The 24,790-nt window shown below is 48.3% G+C and overlaps 1 protein-coding gene and 1 long non-coding RNA gene across 3 annotated transcripts; both read right to left on the bottom strand.

Moving 5' to 3' along the window:
- Window positions 1-214: 214 nt before the first annotated feature.
- Stmn1 (stathmin 1) lies at window positions 215-5,995 on the bottom strand. Its single transcript, XM_052177690.1, has 5 exons — window positions 5,888-5,995; window positions 4,121-4,193; window positions 3,456-3,628; window positions 1,051-1,242; window positions 215-717 (listed from the first exon to the last, which is right to left on the bottom strand). The coding sequence occupies exons 2-5, from the start codon at window positions 4,131-4,133 to the stop codon at window positions 646-648; spliced, it is 450 nt and encodes a 149-aa protein (XP_052033650.1). The 5' UTR covers window positions 4,134-4,193; window positions 5,888-5,995; the 3' UTR covers window positions 215-645.
- A 10,225-nt stretch (window positions 5,996-16,220) lies between these two features.
- LOC127681444 (uncharacterized) lies at window positions 16,221-21,298 on the bottom strand. 2 transcript variants are annotated; one of them, XR_007977122.1, is made up of 2 exons: window positions 21,128-21,298; window positions 16,221-18,385 (listed from the first exon to the last, which is right to left on the bottom strand). It is a non-coding gene; the product is annotated as an uncharacterized LOC127681444 (long non-coding RNA). The 2 variants fall into 2 exon arrangements; XR_007977121.1 differs by having other exon boundaries at window positions 16,221-17,581.
- Between the last annotated feature and the right edge of the window lie 3,492 nt (window positions 21,299-24,790).

Genomic DNA, 24,790 nt, shown 5'->3' with positions numbered 1-24,790 from the left:
TTAAGGGGAACAAAACACTGTTTGTTTGCACATAAACATCTGAAAGAAAATAACAGCTGATCTGGGTAAGACAGCAACACAAAGCCATGATTGTACAAGGGCAATTTGAGAGACTGGAAGCAAAGAACTGGCTGGGTGTCTGCAGCAGCAGGAGGCCGGGGGTCAAAGGGGCTACAGCTTGTCGTTACCTGAACAGAAAGAAGTCACCGCCACCAACAGCACTGTGCAGTTTATTAACCATTCAAGTACAGTAGCATCTGGTGAGATTGGGACAAAATTGGGATCGCAAAGTGAACAGATATTCAGCATCTAATGGGTTGGAAGAAGCCACTACATACTCTTCACAAACGTTTTCCACAATCAATACAGTACTAGCCATTAACCCAGCACACCGAGTGTGCCCGAGTGGAAAAGATGCAACGAGAAAAATAGCTACGTTAGAAAGACCAACACTTTAAAAAAGAGTAAAACACTTTCAGTTTCTCCCCTTGAGCCCCTAAAACATCTCACGGTCTGGATCTACCTATACGGTCCTACATCAGCTTCTAGAATATCTGTCAGGAGGGATAAAGTAAGTGACACTGGCCAGTACAGTCTTTGGATATTTAGGAAGGGGTTGGGGAGAAAGTCAGTTATCGGAACAACTTAGTCGGCCTCGGTCTCATCCGCGGGGTCTTTGGACTCTTTGTTCTTCCGCACCTCTTCAACGTGCTTGTCCTGGAAGAAACTGTATGTAAGTGTCATCTGTCCCAAAAATAACTTGTCAAACTCTGTGCCCTGCCTACTAGGAGGTCCAACACAGCCCCAGTCACACAACCCATGGGAATCACAACCCAAAAATCCCAAGACATCATCTTAAACCCGATGGTCTCTTGGGGATGATAATGGCTAAGGCTCCAACCAGTCTTCCAAGGAATATGCACTCACGCTGAGAATTCCTTACTGAATGTTGTTAAGCCCCCAAAAGGAACCAGTCACATTTTTATCATGACAATTGAAGTCGATTTACTCCTGCCTGAAGCTTCTAACTCTAGAAAGCAAGAAACCAACCTTCTCTCGCAAGCGCTCCAGCTTGGCAGCCATCTGCGCCTCCCGGTTCTCCTTGTTAGCCTCCATTTTGTGGGTCAGTTTCTCCTCGGCCATTTTGCTGAAGTTGTTGTTCTCCTCGATGGCTTTCTGGAGCACCTCTTTCTCATGCTCCCGCTTCTCAGCAAGCTGCTTCAAGACTTCCGCCTCATGAGACTGCAAAAAAGTTTAACAGGCCCCTCTGAACTATCTTTGGCATTTGTTAAAACTGCAAAGGGAATTACTTATCAGGGAAACAAGCAGAAAAAAGCGTCCCCTGAACTAAATATTCAAGTGAGGAGCTGAGTACCTGTTAAAAAGCACTAACTCACCTGCTTTCCTACCAACGTTAGTATTTACTTTGGAAAACTAGCAGTTCATTCAAAAGTTTGTTTTTGAGACAAGATCTTATGTAGCCGAGGCTAGCCCGGAACTGTGGTGCTCCACCTGAATCCTTATTCACCTATATTCTGTTCCCAGTGCTGGGATTATAGCTATGCGTCGCACCAAGCTAGCTTGTTCAGATTTCCTTCCAAATTATTTGTTAAGGAAATCCTTAGAAGATTTTGAATAAAAATTTAAAAATAGTTTTACCTTATTGCTTAAAGTATTCAAATGACTTGAGTAATCTACTTAAGTGCAGGGCACCTTTGACAGTGTCTGTCTAGATGGGAGTGTCACTGGCAGTTACTGTGTAGTCCAGCTACTGAGCACAAGGCCTCGCTCTCCTCTCTTGTCTCTGGTTATATTGCTTTCTCCTACTCCAGGACCCCAAACTACATGACAGAGCAGGCAGATGGCACATAAGGGTAAACGCTGACATTCTTTTTATTTGCATTCTGGGACAGGCTCTGACTCTAGGCCGGCCTTGAACTAACAACCTTGAAAATGTGATCTACCCACCTCTCCCATGCAAGCCCTCTCCCAGCTGAAGCGTACCCCAGCCAGGCTGGCTTTCAATGGTTTATTTAGCTACAGATGACCTGAGCTGATCTTCCTCTACCTTCACTGTTCAAGTACTAGGATTACAGATGTACCCAGCTCATATCCTCATTCTCCCTGGAGATGGAAGAGATTTAATGAAAACTGACGTAAAATTCTTTTATAAAAAATGGATTTATATTTTATGCACATGAGTGTTTTGTTTGCATGTAAGTGCACTGACTGCATGCCCGGTGCATGAGGAGGCCGGAGGCCAGAGAGGGAACTGGATGCTGGCAGCGTGAATGAAGCCTGCTACCTGCTGCCACATGGGTGCTATTAATGAACTCTGGGTACTCGGCAAGAGTGCCAAGTGTTTTTACTGCTGCTCCGACTAAAGTTCTTAATAACAACACTGTTGCATGGGTAGAAATACGGCAACAGTGGGTGCCTCTGGGAAATAAAGACTATAGTGGCTATAGTTTCATTTTCCAACTCTTCCATAATTAATATGTTAAACATTTCATTAGTTTTCTTTTTTTTTTTAACTTTTATGTGTATGGTCTGTATAAAAAATATATACACATGTGTGTCAGGTCTTTAGAAGCCAGAAGAGGGCATCAGATCCCTTGGAGCTAGAGTTGCGGGAATGTAAACCACAGTGTAGGAGCTAAGAACCAACCACATTCTGGTCTTCAAGAACAGCAGTACCCTCATCAGCCGGGCTGCCTCTCCAGCCTCTCATAAGGCCTTATTTCGTATTCTTTATGTGCATGGCTGTTTACCTATGTGTACCTGTGAGTACAGTGCCATAAGACAAGAAGGCAGCTGGGCCCCTGGAAATGGGGCCGAATGTCTGTCAGCTACCACACAGGGGCTGGCAATCAAGTATGGATTCTCTGGAGGAAGAGTCAGCTCTTAACTGCTGAGCCGCCACCACCTCCCTCCTGGGCCTCATTAGGTTTCAATGATGGTTACTTTATAATAGAAGTGTTTGGAAGTGAGAAAAAGCTAATGATACCTCATCCCTGGAATTTTAAGGTTTTTATTGTATAGCTCTTAAAAAAAAAAAAAGCAAAGGAAAGAAAGAATTACCCACCAACAAATATCCTATTTTTAAAGAGAAAAGGCACGAGCTTTAACACAGGTTTTAGCTTAAATTCTACCTCCAGCACTTACTAGCAGGACTTCAGGAAAATGCCCTAATAATACAATTTTCTAGTCTGTTACCTGAGACAATGCCCAGCACAGAGCCTCCATCTATAGAGAGCTCCTGAGTGGAGGAGCTGGACCCTGAGAGGAGCTCGTTAACCGATGACGGTTTGAACTGCTGCTCCTTTGAACCTCTGGCATAAGGACATTTCCTACTCAGGATCACAGTGTAGCTACAATCCCTTCTTCCTTTGTATGAAAATGAAACCACTTTGTCTCATTACATTAATAAGTCTCCTGTAAATCATTTGGGTTACCTTGCGTCTTTCTTCTGCAGCTTCTAATTTCTTCTGGATTTCCTCCAGGGAAAGATCCTTCTTCTTTGGGGGGGAAAGGGGGAAATCGGGGACAGATTCTTTTGACCGAGGGCTGAGAATCAGCTCAAAAGCCTGGCCTGAAGCGCGCTTCTCCAGCTCTTTCACCTGAATATCTGGAGTTGATCAGATGGATGATAAATGAGAAAGACATAGCTTGCTTATTTTAAATAAAGGATTCTGTAATTTTCTAAAAACCAACAATTTAATAAGCAGAATGAAAGCTAATGAAAGTGTTTGTGGAAATCAAACCAAAATACAAATCAAAAAAAAAAAAAAAATCAACCTTTTTTTTTTTGAAAGCTCAACATTTCCGGCTAACAAATACCATTTTGAGGAGGAATTGGTGCTTGACAATCATTCTATGAAACAAAGGATGGTGTGTGTAAAACCCCACAATTTTGCTCTGGACCAAGCCAAAATTATGGATGGCTATGAGCTTTCCATATACTCATCCAATTAATAAGCATTTCTTAATTGCATTTTTATTCACAAATTAAATTTTGAAGAGAACACAAATGTCAAATTAAAAGCCTAAGGCCTGCACCACTTCTATTCTAAAGCCACAAACCCACCCTGGTTCCAGCTTTTCTAAATCAATTACCTACCAGAAGATGCCATGTCGAACAGAAGACAAGAGACTGGCTGTGCACTCTACACAATCCACTGGCAAGGAAAGCCCTGGAATGAGTTTTCAAAGCATGCAATCAATTTCTCCACATTTCTCCTATGTCATCAGCACAAAGGGATCTCAAATCACACCCTTGACAATGTCAGGAAAATCATTAGGTGGAAATCAAGAAACATCATTAAAAAAAAATCATCTAGAAACACCGAAACACACTGGGATATTTTAACTGAAAAACACTGGCAGCAGAAAATCAAATTAAATGATATTCTTCAAAGAAAAAAATATCTCAGATCTCAAAAATCAGAGGTTCAGTCACAAGGTTGAAGGATTCCTTCCCTTCACGTTTTTTTCTATCCAACTTAAGATATTCCAGATTCAACCCAACAATGAGATCGGAGCCATCTTAATTCTGTCTACAACTCATTGTGCAGTTGAAATACCCACCCCTGCTTTGTCTGTGTCTGCCATGGTGAATAACACCCAAGCTGGTAGCCAATGGTATTCACGTCCTATTGTTCCTAGGGTTTAAGCTACTAGCCTCACAGTGAGAAAATGAAGTTTTATGAACCTCTAGGTTTCTTTTGAGGGCAGGGTCTAGCTACTTAGCCCAGGCTGGACTTAAAATTACAATCCTCTTGCCTCAGCCTCCTCAGGGTAGAGGGGTGGGGTTTAGCCCAGTGGGGTTAGCAGTTGGTTAACATTTGCAAAGCCCTGGGTTCCATGTTCCATGCACACATGGGCGGTGGGGTGGGGGAAGCTTCTGAGTGTTGAGATTACAGACAAGCGCCACCACACCCGGCCTTAGGTTTGTCACATTTGATGCCTTATGTCGCAGAAAATGTTTTTCAACAGTTGTCGAGTATTTTTTAAAAAGATCACCATTCTTTTAGCCCAGAAGCGCATGATTAAAGGTTTCCAAACGCTAGACATTGAAAAAACGAGTTAAAGAAAAAAATGCGTTTATCTGGGGCAGAGCAGAGCGAGCACCCAACGCAGCAGACTACACAGCATGGGCGTGGTCCTGGCCCGGGCGGGCAGGCTGGCGGCCCCGGCCAATCAGAACACGCCCTACGCTCCGGCCCCTGGCCCCGCCCCTCGGCTCCCCGCGCCTTTTCGAATCTCCGCGCACCTCTCCACACTCCGGAGCCCGCGCGCGTGGGCAGCGACAGGATGGGCGGGGCTAACGGTCCTCCGGGGTGGCCCCGCCCCTCTCGGGCTGGCAGCGCGCGGCAGTCTACCCCCCCAACTCCCGCCAAAAAACACCTCGCGGACATGCAGCCCTGGGGTGGCTGCAGAGGGCTTGGTCGCATGGCCTCCACCCACTGACGGAGTGCCCAGAGCTGCCCGGGACCACCGCCACGAAGCCCCGGGAGACTGGGCGGGCGCCGCCCCTCAGGAGCACGAGCGCCCCCAGCCTCGCTCTCCGTCAGACAATGGGGACCCCTGAACAGCCGCGCCCGCCGGGCGGTGGATGCAGAGGACGGCTCACGCCTCCTATTGTCTCCACGCTCGCTCCCGGGGCTAAAGCCCACCGCTGGCCGCGCCCCCTCCCCACCAAGCCGCATCCCCAGGGACCAGGGACAAAAGCCAAGGCTCCGCCCGAGCTCCACACAAAAGACGAACGCCCCCCACCATCCAGGGCTCGGGGTCTCCGCCCCTCCCGTGTCCCCGGCTGGGGGTCCGCCGCGTTCCCGGCTGCTCCCTAGCCCGCCGTCGCCTCCGCCTAAGCCAAGCCTGCACCCACCTGCTCGGTCCGAGCCGCCTGGCCACACTCTGAGCACCAACAGACCTGGGCGCGCACAAAAGCGCCAAACAGCGGCACGTGACCCACACCAGGCGCTCCGCATTGGCTGCGGGTGACGGCACGTGCCGGGCACGCCCCGAAGCCTGGAGGGCCCGCCTCTCTGGAGCGAAGCATTCCGGGAGTTGTAGTCCGAGACAGTGGGGCAGGAGGACAATGCTAGGGGTGGGGCACTCCTGGTTGGGGGTCCCTCTAGGTGTGAGCTGGGACTAGCCGGGGTCCCTGATCGGAAGAGCATTTGGCTGCGGCCGCAGGACTGAATCGGTTACGGGACTCCCTCCCTCTTTAGGAAAACTCCTGGACGAGGCGAGGCGAGGCGAGGCGCAGGGGAGGGGTCGATCCTAACCTACTTCTATCTTTTAGACCTCGTCCGACTGGACTCTTCCTCTACGCAGCCATAGGAGTTTCGTTCGCTCCCTAAGCAGCGTCCCTTTTGATCCCATACCCTTCTCAGTCGCCTAAGACGCCCGAACCCCTGTGACAAGATAGTGCCACTCCACGCCCCTGCAAGGTCCTCTACCCTCGGCGTCCTACCACGGACACACAGCAACGTGTCACCTGTAGCGCGACATCGCAGTCGCTAACCCATTTCCTACTGGCAGGTCGCGGGTGTGGTCCTTCCCTTGGCCATTTGCATTCTCCCCAACAGCTTCCCGAGCTGGAAACACTGGGATCTATGTAGGACAGCGTGAGGCTCTGGAATCTGATCTTGGGTCTAACAAAGCCACTAAGCTTAAAGGCAGACTCCATCTGGCTGGCCAAAGCTTGCGGTGACAGGAAAGGGAAGGGAAGAGAGATGGCAGTTCTAGATACACTTTGCTGCTTTTGCTCTGAACGCACGTGCTCCCCAGAGCGGGGCTGGGCTTTCTTTGAGAATGTAAACAAAAGGAGCTGCAAGGTCACGGTTCCCTCTGGCCGCCGGGATAAAGCAAAACTATAGCAGAGACACAAAGAAAATTAGCGTGACCCTGTCTCTCTTAGAACCCTCTCCTTTCTGCCGAGCAAAGCTGTGCCCCATGAGGTGGTCATTTCCCCAAAGCACCTGCTCAGAGATTCTATTAATTGGGCTTACCATTTTATTAATGGATCTGGTCTCTCAAAAGCCAAACCACACGTACAACATCTTTTGTGGAAACAGTCCTAATTTTAACACAATCCTACATCTGCTTAACCAATAGGGAAGCACTCGAGATAAAATACAATAGGCATACAGGACAGTGAAAACTGTATTGTGCAGACGTCACACAAAGCAAGCAACTGGCAAAGTACTGTTGTCTGAAATATGCTTATAGAGGCATATTTTCCAACAATTGCTCTTGCGTGGGGTCAATCTCCCTCTGCCCCCACCCAGCCAGTCTAAGTGGCTCTTGCCTAGCATGTGAACAGCAGGAGACAATTCCGCACATAGAAAGGCTTTCCTCTTTCACAAACATAGCCTCACAATGGCCTGATACTTCAACTTTCCGAATGGATCTCAAAAATCATTTTTAAAACTGGACAGGAATGGGAACAAGTCCTTCCTGAAAACTAAGAAGCTAGAGGCACACAAATATGCAGAGACCTCTACAACTAAGAGGTCTGGCATCTTCTGAACCAGCACTTTGTCTTGAAGTCTTTGTAATGGATTTGGAGATGGGTGGAAGATCCCGCCCATGTGATATGTTTTTTTTTTTTAATACAAGATATGCCACGCAAAAATCTCATATTTCTATTAATGTTGTGACAGGGGAGAATTAATCTTTCAAAACACTGATTATTTTGAAGCATTTATATCATCCTGCCCTACCCCCACCCACACCTTTCTCCCTAGAGCAGATGTCTATTTCCATGGAAACCACAGCTAGGAATGGAGTAGATGTTAGAACTCATGCAGATTTTTTCCATCTTTTTTAGCGATATTCCTTGGCTTCTGGATTTGTGGTCAGATGTCTGCTCCTGTTGACATCTGTGACAATAATTTCTTGAGATTCTCATTGTTGCATAAGAGGACAGCGGGATGGGATTAAGGTTCCCCCACACACAATGACCTTGTGAATAAAGAGGTGCTTTCTGTGCTATGGGAAGGTCCTGTTCTGTAGGATGGAACCTGGGTTGCTTCTCTGAAAGCCAGCTCTCACCAGTGTTCATTGATGGTCTCCAGAATTGGGATGGATAGCTCACGCCTTTGCTTTTCCACTTTGGGGAGGGTCACAACCTCCTCCTCCCCAACACTAGCAAGATCCCCACCCTCTCCGAGAGGCAGTGAAGGGTTAATGTTTCCTTCTCCAGAGCTGTCTTTGCCTAGGAGAATTCTTTTTGCTTCTGCTCAGATGGCTTGGTCGGATTGCTGTGGGGCCGGCTGTGACACGGATTAGCACGGAGTGCAGCCCAGTCATGGCAGCAGTCCAGCTTATGTGATCTGTGTAGACAGCCAAAGGAGAGGACTTGAGGCTTCAAAGCCCAGCAAGGATGTCTATCCTGATGAAACACGCCGCACTGGGCTCTTGTCAGATCTCGGTGATTCCCAGAGAGGCGACAGCCTTTGTTCATTGTTGCTTCTGAGGCCACAGAGGTTGTCTCCCACATAGGCGCCTCTGAGGTCCACTGCTGCTCCTGGGGCCTGTCCTCAGCCAAGGGGTGTTGTGGGAGAAGTCGGTTTTAGTGTCACTTCTTTGTTCCTTTTGTCCCTAGTGCTCAGGACCAAGGCTCTAATGTGTCTTGTCCTGTTCAAGCCCATCTCTGAGAATATTTCACACATCTGTCTCCCTTATTGGGCAGAGTCAATGTCATGTCTTGTGTGAGTGCCCACTATAGGGCCTGATATATGGTGAGGGTCTAGAGGTTTATAGAGGAGGAGAGGTAAAACAGCCCTCTCTCTGGCCCTCAACTTTCCAGACTGTGCTGTTAGATCTTCCATCTCAGGAGTGGTGTCTGAGATAATACACTGCAGCGAGGAGCAAAGAGATTGGCTCAGTCTTGGTGCAGAGCATGCAATAAGCAACACTGCTATAGAGAAGTTCTTTAATGCTAGAAGTTATTGAATGAGTGAATGAATGAATGAATATTAGACTTTCACCTTTGGGTTGTCCTTACTGGGTTAAGACCTCCCATGGGAATTACATTATTTCTGAAACTATTTGTTTTCTCATTATGCTAAGGAAACTAGGGTCTTGCACACGGTACATGTTAGGGATGGTTTTGCGTACTGTATTCAGATGCTGACTGCTGTGTCCGGAGATCTGGTTGTGGTCTGGATGTTGGCATTGCCATGATATTTGGAACATCTCCTGTCTCAATGATGTGTAAAGATTGTTTTCTGTCACCTCTGATTGATTAGCCGGGCAGAAGAGAACAGAGCAAGACTTTCACACCCAGTCAGGGGGTCCCAAGCACAAAGAGAGGAACAAGAAGAAAGGGACCATGAGGAGTAGCTATGAAAGGGTCACTATGATGATTAGCCTCGAGCAGGTGGCCAAGAGAGAGAAGAGGAAGGAAGATGGATCAGGAAGAGGAGATGAACCATGAGGATTGTGATGAGGTTGTGACGAGAAAGCAGCCATGAGGTCACACGGGAGCTGAACTAGCCGGACAGGTAACAAATCCCCGAGGCTGGGAAGTTCACAGCCATCACGAGTTAGGAAAGACGAGCACCTGCCCGGCAGAATTCCTGCAGCGTGTTAACACATGTATTAGGTCTCTGTGCCTTTTACCGGGAGCTGAAATTGAATAGAGCTGATGGAGAAAAGCTCTGCTTGGTCACTTTACACTGCTGAGGATCAAAGCTAGGGCCTTCTGCATCAAGGCAAGCGATGAACACGCCGGCCTCACCACGGAGTGTGTATGTGTGTGTGTGTGTGTGTTCGCACATGTGCATGCACGCACATGTGCCTACTTCTGTGGCTCTGTGACTCTCTTCCTTATATTCTGGAGACACAGACTCTCAGTGAGTGAGAAGTTTCAGCTTTTCTGACTAGCCAGTGAACTTTGTCAATCTCTGCCCATCAATACTGAGTCACACACACACACACACACACACACACACACACTCACGCATACACCACAAACAGCTCCATATGTGGAGACTCACAGGTTCTCATCCTTGTACGGTAAACACTCTTACCCGCTAATCCATCTCTTCAGCCCCCATGAAATATCTTTTTTTTAACTCAATTAATTTCTTGTGTTCAATAGAAAACATCCACCTGATTTAAAAGTAGCACAAAGGTGTAAGGGTACGTAGCTTTAATCCCAGCACTCGGAACCCAGAAGCAGGAAAATTGCAAATGAGAGGTCAGTCTGGGTATCATACCTAGATACTAAGACCACGGCAACTCTTATAAAGGAAAACATCTAATTGGGGCTGGCTTACAGTGGAGAGGCTTAGCCCATTATTGTCATGATGGGAAGCATGGCAGCGTGCAGGCAGACACGGTGCTGGAGAAGGGGCTGAGAGTTCTACGTCAGGATTGGCAGGCAGCAGGAAGAGAGAGAGAGAGAGCCACGAGGCATGGCTTGACCTTCTGAGACCTCAAAGCCCATCCCACAGTGACACACTTCCTCCCACAAGGCCACACCTCCAATAACACAACTCCCCTGAGTCTAAGGGAACCATTTTCATCAAACCATCACACTGGCTGTCACTAATACTGAGACCTTTTCTCAAAGAAAAGGGAGGGGGTACCTGGAAAGATGGCTGCACAGGCAACAGCACTGGATGCTTTTGCAAAGGATCCAGGTTCAATTCCCAGCACCCACATGGCAGCTAACAACTATTTATAACATTAGTTCTGGAAATCTGAGGCCCTCTTGTGGCTGCCCTGGCACTACATGCAGGTGATATACAGATAAACATGTAGACAAAACAGCAACACATAAATATTTTAGGAGGGAGGGCAGATAGGACTGACAAGATGGCTCAGGAGATAAAGGTGCTTACCATCAAGTCTGACAACCTGAGTTCAGTCCCCAGGACCTACACAACAGAAAGGACTGATTCTCAAAAACTGTCCTCTGTCACACATAAACATGCTCATAAACTAAATGGTATACACTTTAAGTATAAAAACATCTCCTTTTCAGCTGACTGGGTGGACACACACACATTTAATCCAAGCACTTGGGAGGCAGAGGCAGGAGGATCTTTGTGAGTTTGAGGCCAGCCTGACCTACAGCGTATGTTCCAGGACAGTCAAGGCTATATAGAAAAACCCTATCTCACAACAAAGAAAATCTCTCCTCTTCCAGGGCAGCCTGGTCTACATAGAGTTCCAGGACACCCAGTGCTAGAGAGAGAGAGAGAGAGAGAGAGAGAGAGAGAGAGAGAGAGAGACCCTGTCTCAAAATAAGTAAATAAGTAAATAAATAAATAAATCTCTCCTACCTTTTTGATCTCTAACTGCCAATTTCTTCATCTCCCTCTCTGCCCACAGTAACCATTGGTATTTAATCATTGCTTCCTAGGTATTTTAAGTGTCTTTATAGGGTCAAATTTATAGCTATGTGCTCCTGACTGTTTCCATCCGTGACAATAGTAGCCTGCCGTGACTGTTCTGCATTTAACTGCTTAGTTCTCACTTAATAGATGTCAGGGTTTTGCCACGGTTCCTCCATCTAGCATGCCCGTGTTCCACAGTGTGACTTGCTCATGACCTAGTTAAACCATGCTCACTCCAGAGCCCCCAAGTCATCCCCAGCAACAAGCTATTTCAAACAGTTCTGTGGCCAAGGACCCTGTCCACCTGGCATTTCCCACATAGATGAGCCTATCTGAAAAAGACACGGTATTTCAAAGTCAAAGACAAGCCCACTTAGCATGTGGATCCTGCAGGTTACCCGCAGCGGAAGTGGTACCAACCCAGCACTTACCATTTGGTGTTTTAATTTAGTTTCTCAATTCATTCAAAAGTGATTTGAAAGGCTTTGTCTCTGGAAATTTCAGGCTCCCAGGAAAGAAGGGGGAGGAGAAATCTCACTGAAGGTGTGACTGTCAGTTCCTCGAGTGTATTAATAACCCATATAAAGACTCAGCGAGCAACCGCTGAGCTCAGAATGACTTGGTTTTATTGATTGTCTCAGTAAGTCTGTGCAAGTGTCTGCAGGTGTCACCCAGAGGGCGGACGCTTTCTCAGGTCTCATTTGTTCTCAGGGAAACCCCCATACACACGCACAAACTGTCCGGCACACACACTAGTTAGTTAATTCTAAACTACATTTTTCCCTGTTTTTTTTTTTTTAAATTTTGAAATGTTAAATTACTCATAGTAGCTTTTCTTGGTGGTAACTTAAACAAGTGCTATCATCAAGTCAGTGGAAAAGTGTCCCACACTGGTCTCTCTCTCTCTCTCTCTCTCTCTCTCTCTCTGTGTGTGTGTGTGTGTGTGTGTGTGTGTGTATGTGCACTCTCACAGAATAGTTAAGATGTCCCTGTCCTCCCGGTGGTGGTGATGCACGCCTGTAATCCCAGCACTCTGGGAGGCAGAGACAGGCGGATTTCTGAGTTTGAGACCAGCCTGGTCTACAGAGTGAGTTCCAGGACAGCCAGGGCTATACAGAGAAACCCTGTCTCGAAAAAAACCAGATCAAAAAAAAAAAAGATTTCCCTGTCCCATGTTCTTCCTATTTGTTAACCTTTTGTTTCTTTTATTTATTTAAATAATTTTTTTTTTAGCAGAATTTCCCTGTATGACCCGGGTTATCTCAAACCCACAGTCCTCCTGCTTCAGCCTCCTGGGGGGAGGGGAAGGGTCACACTGTGTCTCCCCACACCTGGCTCTTTCTCCATGTTCCGCACCTCACCTGGGCTTACAGGCATCTCTGTCATCTTCTGATGACTGCATTCGTGGTGGCTCTGCTCTTCTCCTCATTTGCCTGAGGCCAAAGAAAGGAGCCCAGTGGCCTGCATACCCCGTTTAGATCACCTTCTGGAAACTTCCCGCCTGTGAGTACACCCTAATCCATGGGCGCCTCCTGCAGCATTTGATCCAGGGATGCAGATGGGGCTGGGAATGGGGGAGAAGGGTCTGGCTTCACACATATGTGGTGTCAGACTCCTTGGGTCCAACAGTTCTCAGCTTGGCCCTGGAGAGATGACTCAGTCAGTAAAGTACCCACTGTACAAACAGGAGGACCTGAGTTCAGATCCAGCCCCATGGAACAGGGGGATGCCTGTAACTGGACACTGAGTTGGCTACAGGGGTCTGGCGGAAGTTCCCTAAAGTTCACTGCCCAGCTAATCTTACAAATTTCATGAGCCTCGGGTTCACTGAGAGACCCTATTTAAAAAAAATAAAGGGGGCTGTAGAGATGGCTCAGCGGTTAAGAGCGCTGACTGCTCTTCCGAAGGTCATGAGTTCAAATCCCAGCAACCACATGGTGGCTCACAACCATCCGTAATGAGATCTGACACCCTCTTCTGAGGTGTCTGAAGACAGCAACAGTGTACTTACATGTAATAAAATAAAAAAAAAAATAAAGGTTGAGGCTGATGAGACGGAGGATCCAGCTGGCAGAAGGAGAAAAACAACTCCCACAAGTTCTCCTCTACATACATGCCATGGCATTCGTGCTCAGACAGGCAGACAGGCAGAAAGACAGACAGACAGACGGTCAAACACATGTACGCACTCATGAGCACATGCACACATACACACACACACACACACACACACACACACACACATATACACACAAGGAGAGATGCTCAGCCAGCCAGGCTGCCCAGCCTTAAGAGGCAGGTGTCATTAAGATGAACAAATACATGACGGAGAAGAGGAAAAGACAGGAAAACAGGAGACATGACATCAACAACAGGTCTGAAAGAGGGCTGAGTGTGTGTGTGTGTGTGTGTGTGTGTGTGTGTGTGAAGCACTCTGGAGTTTATACAGACACATAACCATCTCTGAATATTTCACCTAGCTGTGCGATCACCCTGGCTCTGTAGAGATGGAGGCCGGGGATAAGGAATGGTTATCTGTATCCTCTGGAGTGGGCCTCCTCGAGGGACCACTGTGGTCTGTGATGCCACCGGAGGCCATGCTGCTGTCTGTGGCCTAGGCTGAGATCCTTGTGGGCCTACACAGTCCGTGCCTCTGACTGAAGCCATGGTGCTGTCCTCTGCCTTTGCTGCCTGGGAGCTGGGGGTAGATGTGGGAGCGAGTGCTTGTATAACCTCCTGAAGCCATGTTGAAGTTCGAGGGTCACGGTGCTGCAGAGGGCCAGGAGTGGGTCAGTTTCTAGAAGTCTCTTATTCTCTGCTCTAAGTGTCGTCTCAGAAGCTTCCTGCCTCAGTCTGCTAACCTAGGCCTAGCTCGGCAAACTTCTAGGCTCTGTACAATCTTATCCAGGCCTAGAACACTATCGGCCTCTGTGACTTGTTGCCAAATAACCTCACCCTTTCTAGTTTTCTCTGAGCTCAGGCTGGTTCAACTCAGCTGTCCTGGCTCAAACTCCTCTCCAAGCTGACTGATCCAATCTGGCTTCTCCTTCAGCCTCTATTTTGCTCTGCTTGGCCTCAAACTAACTCTGTCAATCTGTTGTAATTTCTGGCTTGTTCTCTCTGCAGCCTGTCTCTGCACTACGGCCCCAGTAAAACTGTCTCCTCTCCTTGCTCTGCACAGCCTCTTGAGTAGCTCCCCTTTCTCTTCTTCTGAGAATTGGGTGGATCCTATTCTGTCAGACCTTTCTGTGATTTGTCACTTTGTCTGCCACTCAATTAGACATTACTTTTCAGACACTGGTGCTTTGTATTACAAACTAACTTAACCTTCATCCTTTGGGATTAAAGGTGTGTGTGTGTGTGTGTGTGTGTGTATGTGTGTGTGCTAAGGGGTCAGCCACACCATAACTAGAAACAGGCTTTTGTTTGTTTTTCAGTAAATAACACAATCTCAGGCTTCACAGTGGGAACAAGTATCCCGCAGCAGTCAGTGGCCCTGCACTGTACTTGGGCCTTGTTCCCACCCAAGGCCATGTCTGAGGTTGTGCTGCAGCCTGAATCCATGCTGATGTCCAGGGACCGGACACCATGGCATGCGGGGAGGGGCGGGGCGGGGCGGGGGGGGGGGGGCGGGGAGGGGAGCATACTGACCAGAGCTGCCTGTGCTATCAGGTCCATGCTGCCATCATGGAGGGCCATGTCTGGGTCTGAGGTCCTACGACAACAAGGGTCTGTGGCCTGTGTTTCCATCCAGGGCCACGTGGATGTCGGGGGGCGGGGCTTATGCTTTTGCGTTTATGGTCTGCACCAGAAACCACGTGGAAGCCCATGATCTATGCTTTCGCTCACTGTAAAGAACGAGGACGCTATTTTCACAGTGCCATCAATGACTGCAAGAGTACGGTTGAGGAAAAGGGACCTGGAAGGCTTCTGTGACAACCACCCTTCCCCCAGATCCCCGCCACCCAGATGTAACAGCCTAAACAGGAAGCCATCGAGGAGAACTCTAAAAAAGCACAGCTTCCCGCCCTTGAGAGCCTCCGGCGGGGGTGTGGGGGTGTGTGTGCGTGGGAGGGGAAGGTCTCAGTTCTATTTAAGGGGCAGACCACTGAGAGTTTGACCACCCTCCAGTGAGTCTACAGATAACACAAAGGGGACTTGTCTATATTCTTTTTTTCTAATTTTTAAAATCTTTTTTGGAGTATGAGAGGTCACAAGGATTAAGGGGGCAGATATGGAAGGGCTGGGAGTGTGACTGGGGTACATAATGGGAAATTCCAGAAGAATCAATGAAAAATTATTATTATTTTTTAAAAAGCACTGGCTGCTCTTCCAGAGGACCCAGGTTCATTTCCCAGCACCCACATGGCAGTTCGCAACCATCTATAACTCCAGCTCCAGAGATCTGACACTCTCTTTTTTTTAAACTTTCTAGGGCATGAAGCACACAGTAATGCACATGCCAAGAAACAACCACACACATAAGGTAAATAAATAATTTTCTAGATTTAAATTTTAAAATAGAGGCTGGAAAGATCGCTCAGGGGTTAAGAGCACTTACTGTTCTTAGAGGAGCTCACAGTAACCACAGTAGACATTTTTCCACTGCTGTAACTCCAGCCCCCGGGGAGCCAATACCCTCTTCTGGCTCCACAGATACCTGCACTATCGCACACATACCCACCCCACCCCCCTAAAATGTTGATGATGATCAGGAACTGGGCATGGTGGCACATACCTTTAAAACCTAGCACTTGGAAGCCGGGGTAGATGGACTGTGAGTTCAGGGCCAGCCTGGTGTACATAGACAATTCCAGGATACCTACAGCTACACAGAGAGACTGTCTCAAAGAACCAAAAAAGAAAAAAAAAAGACAGGAAGGAAGAAAAGAAAGAAGGAAGGAAGGAAGGAAGGAAAACAGAAAAAGAAACACCATACACATATACGTGCATATTATTTTGTGTTTTTTGGGAGGGTGGAGGGTTGTTGGTTTGTTTTGTTTGTTTGCTTGTTTTGTTTGTTTTGGGTTTTTTGAGACAGGGTTTCTCTGTGTAGCCCTGGCTGTCTTAGAACTCACTCTATAAACTAGGCTGGCCTCGAACTTAGAGATCCACTTGCCTCTGCTTCCTGAGGGTTAGGATTTAAAGGTGTGGACCACCACCACCCACCTTGATTTTTTTTTTAAAAAAAAGAATTCTTAACTCAAAATCTGTCTCTCTAGGCTGTGTCGAAGTGAGAGAGCAGTAGATGCAATTTTAAGAACTAGTTTGCTGCCTTGATCTGTGGCTGAGAGACTGGAACATATGGTGTCGGGGGCTTTTCTCTTCTACCTCTGCCCTGCCTTGGCAGCGGATGGGCTGAGCTTACATCACCACTCCAACCAGGCCATTTGGAAGCAGCAGAGCTTCAGTGTAGTCTGGCTCTGTCGCTCTGTATGGTCCTAATGGTTACCCCTGTTCTTTACAGATGAGGGGCGTGGTCAGAGAACTGGAGACATTTGCCCAAGGTCCCACGGGGTCCCAGAGGGACTTCACATCCTGTGTCTCACATAATCCTGCTGGTCCTGTTCATCACGGTTGTGAGAAACTGGGGTGTGACGGCCCCATCTCATCATCTGTGAAAAGCACATGAAGCTCCCGTACTGCAGTGGTTGATGTCAGGATCCCACAGAATAATAAATGACACGGATCCAAACGAGGACGTTGTCTGCCCTAGTGCAGCGCTGTTAACCAAATGGCTGGCTTGAGCTGGCTCCTCCATCTTCCCGTTGGGGGTCTTTTTTTTTTCTGTTTCAAGATTCAATTCGGGACACCACGTTGCATGGAGAGTCTTGTCGCCTCAATTGGTGGCATTTCTGTAATGAGGTAGCTGGATGACTGCTTTCCTCCGCTTCCTCCAGTCAATCTTCTCCAAATGAGCAAACTACAAACAAGCACTGTGCAGTATGAACTGGTGCTGGCTGTGCCCGTAAGCCCCGCCTCAGGAAGCCCCGCACTCAGGAAGCCCCGCACTCAGGAAGCCCCAGGCTCAGACTACTGCAAATCCAAGGAAAACCTGGGCTACGTAGAGAATTCCAGGCCAAGCTGAGATACAAGTGAGACCTTGTCTCCAAGTGGAGAGAGGGAGAAGGCACAGGAGTCACAAGATGGGAGATGGATCCTCTCATCCCTGCTGGGCTTCTGACACTGCCGGCGGATGATTTGACCGCTCCTCCTCCGTGGGCCTGGGAGGACGATTTTAAGCCATCTTGTATCATTGAATTTCTTTTGAATTTTATTTGCTTATTTGAGACACAGTCTCATGTAGCCAAGGCTAGCCTTGAAAGTCTGATCTTCCTGCCTTGTGTGCCCAATGCCAGATTAAACTTGTACCCCCCCACACACACACTCAGCAGATTTTTTTTTTAAATTTTAGATCAGTCTACTTCTCTATTTTTATTTCTGTTTGTTTACTTTTGAGACAGGGTCTCCTGTAAATAGTCTAGCCTTGACTCACTCGGAGGCTGAGGATCACCTTTTCTGATCCTCCTGCATCGACCTCCCAAGTGTTAGGATTGTAGGCAAGTGCTGGTACGCCTGGTTTATGGGGTGCAGGGGATAGAAAGCAGAGCTCGGGCATCCTGGTCAGATGCTCTCCAATTGAACTCCATCCCCGGTCCCTAGTCCATCTTTCCAGTGGGCTCCTGTGGGCCTGGACACAGGCTGAGGAGAATCACCAACTTCTTTGAGTTCATCATATTTCAGGGCTATCCATAGCCTCGCCCAGGAAACATATCCAGTCCCCACAGGCTTCCAACTCGGTCAGCATTATCAGGAGTCTTAGTAATTGAGGAAGACTGAGGTTACAGCTGTCACCAGAAGTCAAAAGCAGGCTGCTGAGATCACATGCCTTCCAGGCTGGGTGGACATCGACACTGGGTGGAATTCAAGCTAGACAGGGTTGGAGGTGGCTGGGGAGCTAGCGATATTGAATAACGAAAAGGAATAAGAGGTCTTTCCTCCAAGGCTTGTCCTGGTGAAGCCGTGGCCTACATCCATAGAAACTCACAGTTAGTGCAGGCCCAGACTAGGACATGGGCCAGCCAGAGCCTGGTGAAGGAACCTAGACAGAGCAGCCAATCAGGGGCCTAGGATAAGTGGGAGGATTCAGCCCATGAATGGCCTGGGGGAAGGGGAGGGGCTAGCCCCTGTCTGGGCTGTCTTAACAAAGTGCCTCAAACTGGGGGGCTTCAGTAGACATACCACCTCAGTTTTCTAGGGCTGGGAGCCTGAGATCATGGCATTGCAGGGCTGGTTCCTTCTAAAGGTGAATCTATTCCATCCTCTTTGGGTTTCTGGTGCCTTCTGCTATAGGTGAATTGAATACCAAGTTCTATAAATTGATTGACATACCAAGTTCTCCTTTGGTCCTTGCCTCAGTTCCCCCTCTGGCTTGTCTGTCTCATGGTCCACAAATGCCCTGCTTATCCAGACACTAGTAGTACTCTATTGGTACCCAACTTGATGGACCTCGTCTTAACGTGACCATCTACTAAGACTCATTTTTCCAAATGAGGTCACAAGGATGGGGGATGGGAGACTCAGGGACTACATCTTTTAGGGGGCCAGGATTCAATCTAAAGTGGAGGACTTTACCAGTATTAGTGATGCCTATCCTGATTGAGAGGTACCTTCTGATTTTTAAATATTGACATCTGATGAACCAGAAGTAAACCTTTCAGCTGAAAGTGGCCCCAGATATCCCCAAGGGTCTCACCAAGCTCTGGCAATCACCCGGTGTCTATGAGAACGATCGAAGGCTAACTTTTCACACAGCACATGATACAGTCCAGAGTCCAACCCCTGTTCATCTCGAGGGTCCTTCCCTATGGCCCCATTACACTAACAACCCTATCGGAAGATTTACTGTCTCCGAGGCATGACACCGCTGCACTTTGTACCCCTCTGGGGCTTAGCAAGTCTCCTGCCTGTCTTGCTGTCATGACTCCAACCTATGAAGAATTTCCTGGCCATCTTTCAAAGGCTTCTTCATTGTCACCACCTTCGTGAGGCCTTCCCTGGCCACCTCATCCCTCAAGTAGGCCTCTTCCTTCTGTAGGCCTCTGCCACACCCCAAAATTCTCTCTACTGTCACACCACACGGACTGTTTGCAGTTATTTTACTCCACTTCTGCCTGGGCCATGGGCTTGCTGATGGACTCCATTGCTGGTCAGGATTGCAACCTCTGACACATGCCAGGTACTCGACAGACGGCACGTGGATATAAAATACAAATGAAAGGCATATGTCCTGTCTAGGCTGCTAATTTGTAAATGCTAGCCTAACTTAATAAAAGTTAAATCCTAATTCATAAATGCAGCCAAGGTTGATGCCCCTGGATTGGTTCACCAGCTTCTACCCCATTCCTTCCACCTCCAAAGCAAATGTGTCCCCCCATGAACTCTGACCCTCCTCCGTCTTCCATCCCACTCTTCTCATTACCTCGGCATCACATCCCCCAGGCACAGGAAGGCAGTGTCCTTTCCCATCCCCCACTCTAGGCTTCAATGTAAGTGAGGTCTGTGGGAATAGGAGCCTTGTCTGCCTTTTGTTACAGAACACTGGCCAATGCACCCCAGGTTTCTTTACATGCTTGGTGTCCGAAAAACTTAAGTGAGTTAGGGGCTCAGGGCATTGTGGGTAATAGTGTGGGCTCTGGGAGCTCCAGGGGGAGGGTGGGGGATAGGCCTAGTGGGAGTAGATGACTGAAATCGTCAAAGAATAAGTTCGAAAGTTTTTCTCGATGTGGGGAAAAGATGGCCCAGTGGTTAACAGCACTTTGTGCTTTTGCAGAGGACCTGGGTTCAATTCCCAGTGCCGGCATGGTGATTCACCGTCATCCTTAACTCCAGACCCAGAGCATCTGGAAGCTTCTTTGGACTTCTGTGGGCACTGTGCACACATACTGCACATAGCAAGATACCCACCCAAAATAAAAAGAAACAAATCTTCGGGGCAAATGTGGGAGGCTGGGAGACAGGTTAAGTGTGCGAAGTGTCAGCCCGAGCAGATCTGAGGACCTGAGTCTGATTGCCAGGATCTGTCGTAACAAGCTGGGCACGCGGCTGGGCATGGTGTGGCACACCTTTAATCCCAGCACTCAGGAGGCAGAGGCAGGTGGATCTCTGTGAGTTTGAAGCCAACCCGGTCTACAGAGTAAGTTCCAGGACAGCCAGAGCTACGTAATAGAAATGGCCTCTTTTGAAACAAAAAACCAAGTGTGCAAAACCCTGGACACACGCCTATAATCCTCCCAATTGAGAAGGCAGAGACAGAAGGATCCCTGAGGCTCACTGGCTGGCCAGGTCCGCCTAATCCTCCTGCTCCAGGCACCAGGACAAGATCTCTGCCTCAAAAAATAAAGCGGATTGCTCCTGAGGCTCCCTGAGGTTGACATCTGTCCTCCAAGCAGCAAACTCACAGATTTGCACGCACCAGCACTTGTATGGACATGTACGCGTATACATACGCACCAAAAATGGAAACATTTATACCTTAAAAGGAAGTGAGCCATCTTGAATGGTGTTAATACATCTCTCTTTGCTAAGGATTTAACATGCCCTGAGCTTTCAGAAGTGTTGTGAAATTACATTTGATGTATTTTGTGACATTAAAAAAATAAACAAATGAAAGAATATGGACCTTGGAAGTACAGTCTCGAAGTTGAAATCCTGGTTCTGTCTCTTGACAGGAGCAAGCAAAACCTTCCAAATGTGTCAGATGAACTCACCCCAGAGAGGAGCTTGATTCTGTCCGTCTCATCTGTCTGTTCATTCAACAGCGAGGTATCAGGTTCAGAAGTCAAATCCTAAGGAGGCCACAGCAGATAAACCACAGGCTCAGAGCACTGAGAACAGCCAGTCCTACCCCAAACTGGGGGAAACCTCTGGGGGAGGGAGGGCCTAAGGACACAGGAAGGAAGTTTGCAGGCAGGGGCGGGGGCACAGGGTGCTGGGAAGAGGAAACAGTAAGCCCCGCAAAGCCAGGGAGGCTGGGAGTTTGCCCCAGATTCAAGCGGAAGGCAGGTTCGCTGACCTTGAGAGCAGGGCGGGATCTGGGGCAGAAGCACCTGGGTCAGGTTTACGGGCAAGAGTGGAATCTCAGGGGCTTTTAGGCCAGTGAGCCATCTCAACACCCCCTGAGTGTTTTCTTCATAAACACACACCGTAGAATCCCTTAAGTAATCTGTCACTGATTTGCCTTTTGAAATTGTATTTATTTATTTTGGAAGTGCATGAGTTGGTCCCCCAGGAGCTGGCAGGTGCAGAGATGGCCACCGTTAGGACCACATTACTCTCTTGTCCTTTATTTATTCAGATAATATTTATGTGTTTGAATATAATTACAGAAAACCCAGAGATTTGTTTGATACGTTCCAAAAATTGTATTATGTAAACGCCTTGTTCTGCATTGTTTAATGCATTATAAGTTCGACTTACAGTTTGTACCTTTCTAGCTTGCTGTGTCCAGCTTGGTCTAGTAACCCCTAGACACACACAGACTGCAGCTTACCTACTACGCATTCCATTGCTGGCCCTGAACTGTACCAAAGGGCAAACTTCCTGAATGCACATGTTTTACTAGGTTAAAGAGAAAGGTAGAGCGGGGTGGCAGCCGCACATGCCTTTAATCCCAGCACCCAAGAGGCAGAGGCCAGTAGATCTCTGAGTTCGAGGTCAGCCTGGTCTACAGAGTGCCAACACTACACGGAGACACTCCCCCTTACACACACACACACACACACACAAAGGCACAGCAGGCATGGCAGGCATGCTCTGAGTGTTTTCTGTTTTATTAGGTGAAGACAAATTGAGTTAGACTATCGTCCTCCAAACCGCCAACTTCACCCATACCTGCCCCTGGTCTAGCTTTAATCCTTCCCTTCCTTTCAACAGTTGAAAAGACTAAGATGGGGGCATGCGCAGTTAGGAGCACAGCCGGGACTAAGCCTCAAGGTCAGTGCCTTCCCACAACATCACCGCTACCACACAGGTGGGGCCGCGTGAGGAGCCTCTGTGCGGTTGGCGGCTGCTCTCCGGGAAAATCAAACCCGTAGAGAAAGGAAGGCGGGGCGGGCGGGCGGGCGGGGGGATGGCTATGAGGCTCCAACATGGTGATAACACCACGAGTGGAAATTTTTTGCAAATCCGCCCAGAAAATGGCTTAGCCCTGCTCGTTGGAGCTGCTCCCAAGCCACCTGCGGCGCGCACAGCTGCACACTGGCACTGGCGTTGTCCTTGGCCGGTCCCGGTCGGGGTGGGGGGTGGGGGGGTGGGGGGTGGGGAGGGCTGGGGGGGAGGGTAGGAGGGCAGTGGCGTCTCCGCAGCTGACTTCAGGGAGCAGCAGCTGGGTGATGGGAGCCGGAGCCCGAGGCGTAATGGACTCCAGAGTAGCCCGGGGGGACCGTCCGGAATGGGGGCGCAGGTGCGAGCCCGGCTGCAGCACCGAGCACGCAGCACCCAGCACGCTGCACGAGCCACAGGCCCTTTCATGACCTGGTCAGCCCGGCTGAGTCCTGCGGAAGCTCTCTGGCCCTCGGGTTTGGAGGCTGCGGTGTTCACCCCTGGGGCTGGTAGCCTGCTCACCGCACCCCGCAGTGCGGCAAAGGCCGGCCCCAGCATTTGAAAGAACAAAGCCGCCGGCCCCGCCCAGCCGCCTTTTCCCAGCCTAGAAGCCTCCTGTCCTCTGGTCTTAGGTTTGACTCGGGCAGCTGCCACCTTTTGAGACCTTGCTGGGGCCGAGCTGGCTCCAGTGTAAGTCACTACTCCCGGCCGCTTTGTGCTAAGGCATTATGTGCTCTCTGTACAAATAGCCGAACTGTTTCCCTTTGAGTGGGGGGAGGGGGAGGGGGGAGGACACAAACAGGTGAGTCCACGCGGCCATTTGTATGAAGAGCTTCTAACCTTGTCCCTTGCCTCTAAAGATGAAATGGTCAGTTGTCAGGAGAAGGCAAGGCCATCCCGGGGACTCAGTTCCACTTACAGGACAGTATTGTTAGGATGTGTGTGGGAACGTCTTCTGAGTAACGATACTTATTACTGCATTGGCTCAATGCTTACAGATGGGGAAAAAAAAAACCTTAAAGATATCAATAGAATTGATTGATTTAATTAGGACACATCCATTTAAAGGAATTCTCTGCAACTTTTTTTTTTTTTAAAGAAAATCTGGCAAGTTTCAGAAACAGGCCAACCAATAACATAGTAAATAACTGTCAAAATGTGTCTCTGATTCGCTGCCTGTCCCATATGACAAAGGAGGATGTGCTTATAGTTTTCCCATTAAAACTCATACACAAAAACTGGGTGTGGCCGTATGTGTCTCAGGGTTTGGGAGGTTGGGGGATGGGAGGATTACAAGTCCCAGGCCTGCATCGGTTGCATACTGTGACCTCTACAAACATCACCAAGAAGATTTCACTCTGTAAAGCTAGTTCTGTTTGGGATTCTTCTCCCTGTGCACGCATTAGTAGCCATGCAGAATTCTACTTGAAAAATAGATTTACTTAAATCTCTGGGTTTCGGAACCAGTACCTTTGGAGAGTGTCGCTTAGGAAAGTCATTGGAAGTTGGGCGGGTGGTGGTGCACACCTGCAATCCCAGCACTCTGGGAGGCAGAGGCAGGCAGATTTCTGAGTTTGAGGCCAGCCTAGTCTACAGAGTGAGCTCCAGGACAGCCAGGGCTATACAGAGAAACCCTGTCTCAAAAAAACCAAATCCAAAACACCAAAAAAAAAAAAAAAAAAAAAAAAGAAAGAAAGAAAGAAAAGAAAGTCATTGGAATGGGGACAAAAAAAATCACTGAGATCATGCAGTAGAGAACAACTTAAAGACCACCAATGGAGGAACGGGATTTAAAACCTATGGTATGTGCTTACAAATGTCTGTCATAATATCATAAAAGGAGTGTTTAGACAAAGGCGTTAGAGATGAGGGAAAATGCTCACAAGGTTATGAAAAGCTGGGTAGGAAATGGTGTGATCTGATTGGACCACCCTACCAATAACAGCATAAAAAAAAATGTAGGGCTGACAGGTGGCTCCACGGCAAAGAGTGGTAAAGGTGCTGGACCCGAAGCCTGGTTGGATCCCTGGGACCCACCTAAGGCGGAAGGAGGGAATCAAGTCCAGGATACACAGCTGTCGGTGGGCAAGGGGAGGGGGAGGAGGGAGGGAGAGAAATAGCAAATGAAAGTAAATAACTAAAAGAAAAACATGCCCAAAATTTGTAAACAGTTTGTGGCTGCTGGATCAAGAGACACAGTGATTTTTCTCTCTCTGCGTGATTTTCTTTCTGTCTTTCTTTCTTTTTTTCCCCCCCAATAGACATCTTTGTCTTGGATCATTAAAAAGACAAAAACAAAAAAAGCTTAAAAATAAATGCTGGTGGTATTT

This window comes from Apodemus sylvaticus, chromosome 3, assembly GCF_947179515.1.
Source record: "Apodemus sylvaticus chromosome 3, mApoSyl1.1, whole genome shotgun sequence".
NCBI lineage: Eukaryota > Metazoa > Chordata > Mammalia > Rodentia > Muridae > Apodemus > Apodemus sylvaticus.
Note: the sequence above shows the minus strand (reverse complement) of the source record. Positions and strands in the feature narration are given on the sequence as shown.